The 10,566-nt window shown below is 41.3% G+C and overlaps 1 protein-coding gene across 1 annotated transcript; it reads left to right on the forward strand.

The window, feature by feature from the left end:
- The first annotated feature begins 1,467 nt into the window (after positions 1–1,467).
- Positions 1,468–10,108, forward strand: LOC115074746 (gonadotropin-releasing hormone II receptor-like). Its single transcript, XM_029574509.1, has 3 exons — positions 1,468–2,004; positions 4,153–4,357; positions 9,660–10,108. Exons 1-3 carry the CDS (start codon positions 1,468–1,470, stop codon positions 10,106–10,108), a joined length of 1,191 nt encoding a protein of 396 aa, XP_029430369.1.
- The last annotated feature ends 458 nt before the right edge of the window (positions 10,109–10,566 follow it).

Here is a 10,566-nt window from a genome sequence, read left to right on the forward strand (position 1 = left end):
TTATATTAATCTTTCTTCTTTTCATTGTCAGTTGGTTATTTTGTGTGTTTTTTGGAACCTAATTGAAAGTCACACTCAGATGCATTGGGAAAAGCCAGATCCCATCTTGCTACATTTAATATTCTTGCTACACTAAAAGGAAATATTGACAGCACAGATTAATTTAATGACCAGTCAAAGCCCTAATCATATTTTCTATCCTTTACTTAGAAAAGTAAACCCAGCATAATTACTTAATATAATAAATTAAGGTTTATGCTGTGTGATGGAACACGTTGATTGCTGCTCCTATGTAAATTCTCCATAGTCCCCTGGGAGCAACAATGTTCAAATCACGTTGCATGGAATCAGATCTGATTGGTTGATGTGATGTGTGTAATATTTTTTACATCATAATCAGTATACGGACCAATAGGATCTGGAGGCCATGAGGCAATTTGTGACTAAAATGGAAAGGGTTAAAAATGTGAATATAAAGACATAGCAGTAAAATGTTTAATTGGGACCATGAGTGTAGCTAAATATCAGGGCTTCCCAAATGTTAAGAAACAGAGAAAGCGGATTACATATACTGTAACAGCAATGCACCGTAAGCAGAGGCTACAGATTTCTTTCCACTGGAAATTTCTGTTTACATTACAAGGCACTAGCAAAGGTCAGTCAGTCCGCTTTCTCTGTTTCTCAAAAGTCCACCATCTTTCGCTTTCGGAGACATGTTGGCTGTTGGAGCTCTACCGTTGGGATGTGATACCGCTGCAGTCAGTCACCTCCTCAGAACACACATATGGTTAAGGCTTGGATTTTATTACTGACATCATTAATTAAAACAGGTCAAAAGAAAGCCAGGAGAACAGAAGGGACAGCCCTTTTATTGTGTTAAGACAATCTTAAATATTTGATGGTCTGAGAAAGTCCATCTTCTCTACCCATATATTTTGGATTTTCTTTTAAATATGTTTTTGTTCAGCTGGCATAGCACTCCCATTCTACTATCATCAAATGATAAAGTAAAAAACATAAAAAATACTTTCCTTTTTCTACCTTTGTTTCTTTTTTTGTTCACTATTTTTTTTGTTACCTAAGAGTTAATGTCCATGGTGAGGAGGAATACGGATAGGAGGTGCTGCCTCCTGAGGATTCTGGGGAATCAGATCAGCAGGAAAAGAGAAGCCACCTACTGAGCACAGAAACATCCCAGAGGAGTTGGTGAAATTACACTGTTGGCAAGAGATTGTTACAGACCAGGAATGGAAATATTTGTCTTGACATATATGTGCGGGAACCTGTACAGGATTATTATTATTTTTTTCATTTTAGTACAATAGAAATAATTTTGTCATGCTTTCTTTCTATTTTAAAGTTACAAATTAGGAGATGGCTGGGAGCGACGGCCATGAAAAACATCTGCAGTCCTTTAAACACTGAATCTCCTGCGATAGATCCTGGTGCTCCCTACACGGCTCAGCAATGAATGCTAGCAAGGAACTTGAAAGAATTTACAGTGATGGTCTCCTTGTGTCTAACGGGACCCATGTCCTGGAGCATTCCTGGCAGAATGCGAGTCAAGACAACTTCCAGCTGCCCACTTTCTCATCTGCTGCTAAAGCCCGCGTGATTATCACGTTCTCCATCTTTGCCGTCTCGGCTTTCTGCAACTTGGCTGTGCTATGGGCAGCCGCCCGTACCAGCCGCCGAAAGAGGTCTCATGTCAGGATCCTGATCCTTAACCTGACGGCTGCTGATTTGTTGGTGACGTTTGTGGTCATGCCACTGGACGCCATATGGAATATCACGGTACAGTGGCAAGGGGGAGACCTGGCTTGCAGGATCCTTATGTTTCTGAAGTTGCTAGCCATGTACTCATGTGCATTTGTCACTGTAGTGATCAGCATTGATCGGCAGTCTGCCATCCTAAATCCCCTGGCTATTAGTGAGGCAAAGAAGAAAAATAAGATCATGCTGATTGTGGCCTGGACAGCGAGCGCCATACTGTCTGTACCCCAGGTGCTTATGCTTTTTCAATATCTTAATCATAACATATTGGGTGGCTCTTTTGGCAGTTTTACAGGTTGAGAAACTCAGGGGTGATATGGAAGATGAGAAACTGCGACCCCCACCTCTAGAGCTGAGTTTTGTGAACTAGAAACGTGCAACTATGTAATTGACTCAAATTATGTAATCTATGAAAGCGATGCATAATTCATCTCTTATTAAAGCATGAGCTTTAAAAGATTTCAGGATTATACCCACTTAGCATATGGATTGCAGGTAAAGGTAAATAGAAGAACATTCTTTCTGGTAGGCTGGTGATGTGCTTTGTCACCAAATGGAACAAATTAGTGTATTTAAGGGTAGAAGCCAAAATTATCAACTTTCTGCCTTCAGTCACTTTGGGGTAATTTTGAAAGCCATTTACATGCGTGCAACCTGGTTTCTTGCATGTAAATATTTGCAGTAAAACAGCCTGGGCTGTGCGTGTGTAACCCGGTTACGTGCTTACTTTCATGTGAAACAAGAGAGGCATTTCGGAGGGCAGAGTTAGGGCAGAGATGGCACTTAGGCACATGAGTTTTGATTTTAAGAAATACGTGCATTAAGTGTACATGTGTAAGTTGCACTCTCGGAAAGGAGGCATCACTTCACGTGAGCGAGTGTGCGTGCCCGTTTGGCCAGTTGCCCTGAGTGGCTTCACAGCGCAAGTTTGCTTTGAAAACATTCAGTGCCCATGGACTTTACCGGCATGCAGACTTGTTTGAAAATTACCCTCAGGGAGACCAACTTTCAAATCTGTGCGCAGTACACCATGTGCACGCCTACATGGGCACGCAGAGATTTATGCTAATATTTTAAAAGCTGTGTGACAGAAGCTGCATGGTTAATAAAATACCGTGGATTTCTGCCCCAGATGCATATTTGTATCACTGTGCCTGTATGTTTGTAATGCAAGGAAACGCATACTTTCTCTAACCACTTACAAAAAATACGGGCGTATATTTTACACGTGTAGTAAATGTAACAGTTTGCATGAAATAACCCAGAATTAAATGTAGAGACAGGTTTGTTTTAAAGTGTGTACATACTCTGCCTCCGTAAGTAAATACTTGCACATGTACTCGGAATCACCAGTTCAACAATACCTCCACTAAGTCATCCAGACCTCCCCCTCAAAATCTGCAGACAAAAGACAAGTGTGATTTCAATTGGGGTAAAAAAAGGTTGCGGACAAGTTTGGTAATGTTTGCAGTAGCATTGCTTACAAAATGAAACTTAAGCATGTACTTCTGAACCCCAACCTGAAATGACCATAGACCGTTCTTTATTTTTCCCTTGTTCACATTTACGCGCAATGCTGCATGTATACGTGGACTCTCGAGGTTTATAAAATAATGTATATACGCCTATATGCGACTTCACTCAAATATGCCACTTTTATGCTTGCAATCTCACATAATTCTTTGAAAATTTTGACCTTAGTGTGGAAAGTGAACAAAGCAAAATTCAAGTGTGGATTTGAAGAGCATAAAACTCAGTGACACAGCTTAAAAATATGTTGTTGTACAATATGCACACAAAAGAACAAACAAGAAACAGCCAAAAACTAAACCTCTAATGGCAAGCTTCGAAAACGACAGCCAAGCAAGCCTGTAAAGCAACAGACTGCACTGGAATATGCAGGTCTGACAGCTGATTCCAGCTGTCTTGACTACATTTAATTTCTGTTAAAGACTTTACTGAGTTCTTCATGGTTCTGCTTCATGTGGAATAGAAGAGGGTTCCTCAGTCGGCGTCCTCAGGACCTGCCCGGCCAGTCTGGTTTTCAGTATATCCACAATGAAAATGAAAGAGATAATTGTGCGCACTTCTGTACAAATAGTACTTCTCATGCATATTCTTTGTGGATATGCTGAAAATCCGAATGTCTGGGCAAGTCCCAAGGACAGATCTGAGAGTCCCTGGAACAGAATGCTTAGCTTACCCTACAAACCACTGCCAGAGGACTGATTTTCTGATCTCTACTAACTTATTAACTCATAACAGGAAAGACCTGAAGTCCCTACTACAGCTTAGTACCTAAAGAACGTACTGCAGGAAATAATAGCTATGACGGAAATGTGTCAGCATTTAATTCTTGTTTTAATTCTTTGTTTACAGTTATTCCTGTTTCATACAGTCACCATCACTGCACCTGAGAACTTCACACAGTGCACCACCAGAGGTAACTTCCGGGAACGCTGGCAGGAGACTGGTTACAACATGGTGAGCTTCGTCTGCCTGTTCCTCCTGCCACTGCTCATCATGATCTTCTGTTACTCCAGAATCCTGGTGGAGATCTCTAGGCGCATGGCGAGAGGAACAAGTGAGTGTCCTATATGTACAAATAGAGCCGGCGCAAGGCCGGTGAGAGTCACAGGGGATTTCCCTATGCTTTTCAGGCTATAGAAATGCTGTTGCTATTACCTTTATTGGGTTATTAACTGGCTCCTTGGTGTTGCTCACTGCACCTAAAGACTTGTAGGTCTGAAATACCAGATGCAACAAAACTGATTGGCAACCCTAAATCCTAGGGATCTTGCAAAAAAAAAAAAAAAAAAAACCCAAAACAAAAAACCCCTAAAAAACAGATTCTATTCAGGTGCTCGTTTCTTCTCTTATTCTAAATGTCAACAACAAATCATTGGCTTTGTCCATTCTGTAAATTTTACAATATTAGCAAAATCAAAATAGGCCAATTCAACACCTTAACAAATTTCAAGTAGGGAAAACAGAAGCAGCAGATGAGTGTTAGAGAACATGGAAAAACAGCTGCATTTTAAACTTGCCAAAGCTTTGATGGGAGGGGGTAAAAATAAGTTAAAGTTATTTTTCCTATCAATGATGATTCTGCTACGCCCTGCCAGGGGCCTGCTCTTTGTGAGCCGTTTTTTGGATTAATCCCACCAAGGGGGTTAGAGAATAGCTAGGCGTACACAACACTGACCCAGAACAAGGCCAAAACTACAGAGAAGCTGTTTTGTTTTGTTTTTTTAATACAAAAGCTATTGTTTTTTGTCTGTTAGTGTACTGCACAATCTACAGACTAACCAACCATAACAATTGGTTGTGCTGAAATGCAGCATAACATATTTAATTTTTTTTTTTTTTTATTAACGTTTCTTATGTTTCGCCTGTTTTGGATTACCATGCTAGGTGGAGTACGTGATCATATGAACAGTGAAACAAAACATACAGGACCAACAAGTAACAATAGGTACAGTTCTCAGCATCTAAATACTCTACCATCATAGGCCATACTCAAGAATTTGTTTTATAAGCCTGTTGGTACAAATATGTTTTCAACCTTTTACGAAAAAAAAAAATAAAATATAGTCATCAAGAGCTGTAGTTCCACAGGTAAAGAGTTTCATAGGGCAAGGCCCATGACTCTGAAAGCACAGGGTCCAGTTTCCTGCAAATGAGCATCCTTCCCAGAAGGTAGATGGAGGAGGCATTTTTCGGTAGAGCACAAGGACCGAGAGGACAAATGCTCAGGAAGCCGATTAGCCAGGCGAGAAGGTTTCTGACCTTTTACAGCTTTATAAACCAGAGGAAGTACTTTAGAAATCCACTCTCTGCGCTGCACGCCGCCAGTGCAAGTCTCGTAAAATTAGGAATCCGTGATCCTTAAGGGAGCAGTCCACCATGAGCCGTGCTGCGGCGTTCTGACTTTCCAATGACATTTTCAGAGACCAATAGAGAGAGAATTATAATAATGAATGCAGGCAAGGCCAAAGACTTGAACTACTGACAGAAGGCCATATCTTGGAAGAAAGCATAACAACGCCAGAACAGTCAACTTAAAAAAAAGGCTTTTAAAGCTGTTTTTAAATGTGGTTGCACCATCGGGCGAGAGACTAGTAAAACCCCCCAAATCCCTAGCAACATCAGAAAACACTATCTGAGCCCCATCTATTGATAAACAAGGCATGGATACTGCGATTGGCCCACAGCTGATCCATAGAGCTTCAGGGTGTTTCTTTTTTTTTAAGTTCAAAACAAGGTAGTTTCCGCACATCCAAACAGTCTCAGCTTGCAAACAGCAGGAAATATTAGCAAAAGTTATCTTCAAGCCCTTTATTCAGACACGAAGACAGAGGGTCAGTTTTAATTAGACTACTGGGGACAATCTTCCTCTGTCTGACGTAATCTGGCCAATCATCAATCACATGCTTTCTCTAGGTCAGTCCCGTTGAATATAACACTGTCAGCCCATGGTACTGCTGCCTGAACTTATTATTTCTATTTCTGTCCTCTTGCTCCTAATAGTGGGTGACTTTGTCCCTATCAGCACATCCTTGCATCTTCCTCGCTCTCTCTTCCACCGCTGCTGCTTTTAGATGTGCTGAATCAGCACGGGATAAGTTAAGCAGCCCTGCAGTGGCAGCAGGAGATCTTTAACACCTCCAGCTAGGAAGGTTCAAATTGAAATTTCAGGCAGCCATCTCACCAGTCATAAACTCATGCTCGGCACATTACTGGTGCACATTACATTTCGCCCTGTATGCCATGCTTCCAGAACCAATTCCAGCCGGCAACGCGTGCACGAAATGGCACCTGCAAGTTCTCTCAGCTGCATTTTATTTGCAAATTGGTTTTGAATCCCCTCTGTGAAAGTTTCCCCTACATCATTTCCTGCTCTGCAAAGAAATCGTTCAGCATTTTGTTCTGCATCAGCATCCTCTTCTTTTTTGTTTGTACCAAATACATTGAAGTGTTATCTATTAAATTATAGGCAGATTCAATCTGAAAATCTCAGAAAAGGCAAACAATGACTTGACCTTGGATCAGTTGACCTTAGGGACCATTCTTGATTTTACCCCTTCCTTACACAGCAGAAGCCCTCTCTGCGTTCTGGAGGAATGCTCTGCTAGCAATCATTACATCAAGTCCACAGTACTTATTTTAATCAGCCCCTGACTCTATTAGAGGGAGCAGCAGTGCAAATCTATAGTGTCAGAAGCAGAGACAACCTGATCACCGATACTACAGAAGTTCTTTCCTACAAACCCATCCTTGTCTAGAGAAGACTCTGACATGGAAAGTGCCAACACCTAAAACAAAAGCAAACAGAAGCCTTGTATAGAGTATAAATATTAGAAGCAAGGCTAAGCTCACTTAAGCACCTCTTTGCATCATTCAGCTGGTGGAAGCGCTGGCTTGTAAACTCACCGGAATGGTGGCCAAAAAAAAAACCTCTCAGACAACAAGAGCTTAGAAAATCCCCTGCCGTGTACATTTGGAACTTGCACCACTCATGCCCAAAGCATCTCTTACAAGATCTTATTTTGTTCTTCCTTGTATTAGCAAGGAGTTGATGCCCGCGGCCATGCTGCTGTTCGGGCTGCGGGCATCATATCTGTGGCAAACGGAGATGGCTGTCGCAGGAATACTTTGGAGGGGCATTTTTTTTTTTTTTTTTGCCGCTTCCCAAATTTTGCTGCCTCATGATATAATCGCTCCTGCAGCTCGGGCCCTTTAACACGATGGTGGCCCCCAAACTATAACATGCGTTATTTTTTCAGGCAGCTAAGCTGCAATGGCATTTTACCACCAGGGAAAATACGGCGGGGTTTACTAAACTGCGGTACAGAATACTGCACAAATCCCATACCACAGTTTAGTAAATGACCCCCTATGGGTTTTTTTTTAAATTAAAACATCTAGAACAGAAATTTGCTGTAAACTCTGAGGAGTAAATATAGAGGTTCCTATTCAGCGGGACACTCAGTATCCCTTATAACTTCAGTCAAAGAAGTTCTCCATTTTCCTTTTTTTTTTTTTTTTATCATATTGGCCTCTAAATGCCTTGAATCTCTGATAACATCAGTGCTGTCAAGTAATATTTCAGATGAGTATGCTCTGTTTGCTCCAGCTTGGGTAATTTGTGAAGACATTTTTAAATAAACATTTTGACCCTCATTTTATTTTTTTTTAAATAGATTTAAAGATGCTGTGGATTAAAAATTAACCTCCATATTTAAAGATGTTATTGCTGGTTGCTCATAGAATTTAACAGGGCAGCATCTCAGTTATAAAGCCGGCATTGGCAAAACTGTGGCCAGCTTGGAGAATAAGCAGATGTTTTTGCAATGAATATTATCAACAATTAGGAAGCATATTTTTTGAAAACGAATTAAAAAGGTTTTTTTTAAGTTTGTAGTCTTTGGATTTGAAGGGTGGCTGCTCATATGTGCAATATAGAAGTTTGTATTATATTTAAATCTCTTTTATTACCATTTCAAAAAGAAACAAATTCAGAACATACAGTACATATTGGGGTAAATATTCAGCCGCTAAGCGGCTAGGTAAGTTAGCCGGCTACTCATAATCAGCTAACTTAACCGGGATACTCAGTGGCGCTGAATATACCAGGATAAGTCACAGTTAGTCAGATATGAGATATGCCCCCAACTTCTCCAGCTAGAATTTAGCTGGGTAAGCGTTTTAAAAATGCGGCTAAGCCATTTAGACGGATAAATTTCCCATTATTTGTCTAAATTAGCTTTTGAATATGGCCCCATTGTTTCTGATATACACCACATGTCATTGTAAGGATACACAAATAACTAATAACTTCCCAAAGAAGTTTGTATTGTTCAGTAAACGAAACCATTAAGTAAAGTTCTGTGTAGAAAGAGCAAAAAAAGATAAAGGGGAAAAAAGCATAAAAGAAAAAGAAAGTTGTTCTAGGAGATGCTTTAGGTTCAAGTGACACATGTTGGAAATGATTATCAAGGTGGATTTTCTAAGCTAAAATTGGCTGGGTGCTGTTTTGGCCAAGCAATGATGAGTTAACAAGGTAGTGCTTCTAGCAATTTATTGATGGAAAAAAGTGCTTAATTGAGCCGGCCCTTTTTTTCACGCTCCTGTTTATTTTTATATTATATTTCGGTGTTTCCCAAGCAGAGTGCCATGGCCCCCTGGTATGCCTTGAGACCTGATCAGGTGTGCCATGGAAAAGTCACCACTGTCTCCTGCTCAGATCCAGGCAAAGCCTCTGAGCTCTCCTTTCAGCACTGCAGCAGCACGAAACACCAGTGCTGGCTCATCTCCTTACCGAAACATTTGTAACCATGCATGCCTCTTCTTCCTAGTTACAGCCTGAGCCCCAGAGTGTGGTAATTAACGGGCAGCACACAGGGCAAGGATAGCCAGGCCCTGCTTTTCCTGGCACACATTGCACTCAGCACTTCCTTATCTTGCCCATCCTGAGCTACCTCCAGCCTCTGACCTAGCGCCTTGGCTGCGTGAGGTGGGGAGGTTGTGCACTGAGCACTGGTTAAGACTTACTTTGAGTGCTCAGAGCAGCGGCAGTGAAGGAGCTCTGGCAGCCTTTTGTGGCAGTCGCCTGCGACCCACACCACATTGATCTCTCCTTTCTCCTGTACTTGTATGTAGAGAGAGCTGGTTCATCATGATTGATTCATGCGTCCACTTCCTTTGTTTTAAAATAGGAACAGAAAATGCCAGGGCTTTCTGTGCTTCCCTAGCTCTTCTTCTGGCAGGCTGGTGCTCCGCACAACAGCGCCTTAGGTTTGAAAAGTTTGGGAAACGCAGTTATATTTCATAAAGATCTTGGCCCTTATAATTATACAATTTCTTCTCCACTGCTTGTGTTTCAGTTTCTTCCAAAGAGGTGTATCTTCGTCGCTCTAAGAACAACATTCCAAAGGCACGGATGAGGACTTTGAAGATGAGCCTCGTGATTGTTAGCTCCTTCATCATCTGCTGGACGCCCTACTATCTGCTGGGATTATGGTATTGGTTCTACCCAGAGACAATGGAGGAAAAGGTCTCTCAGTCATTAACTCACATTCTTTTCATCTTCGGTCTCGTCAATGCCTGCTTGGACCCCATCACCTATGGTCTTTTCACTATCCATTTCCGCAAGGGTCTCCAACGTTATTGTGGTAGAACCAAAATGATAGCCGATCCTGATACTACCTCATCTGTGACGGGATCATTCCGTTGCTCCATGTCCTCTTTTCGCATGAAGAGGACAACAGTTCTGATACAAGAGATGCCTGCAGTTAACGTCACCGAAAATGATCCAACACATAGGACAAATTGACCATACAACAGCTGCCTCTGAAGATCATAAAACTAGAAGCCCATCTGGCTACTGCTGATCCTTGGGACAATATTATTATTGGTTTACCTGGTCATTACTGCTTCTGAGAACTAAGAGAGTAGAGGTCTAGATGGTTAGTAATGACATTAATGAGTGTCAAACTGGCAACCCACTTGACTACAGTTGCTACTGGAGACACTGTCATTAATAAGGCACTTGGCTATGCCTGCTTCTGAATCCCATATCAATCCCACAATTACACTGCCTTCTTGATTCTAAAGCTATGAATCTCTTGTTATATTCAACCAGATCTTAGGGTAGGAGAGAAAAGATTAGATTTATTGCAGAAGAGGTGCCTGTTGCACAATGCATAATACAATCAGAGATGTGTGAACAATATGTCCGCCAAAAGGAAAAGGTATGAAAACTGAAATGTTTATACCTTGCAAACAGTTAGT

This window comes from Rhinatrema bivittatum, chromosome 13, assembly GCF_901001135.1.
Source record: "Rhinatrema bivittatum chromosome 13, aRhiBiv1.1, whole genome shotgun sequence".
Classification (NCBI taxonomy): domain Eukaryota; kingdom Metazoa; phylum Chordata; class Amphibia; order Gymnophiona; family Rhinatrematidae; genus Rhinatrema; species Rhinatrema bivittatum.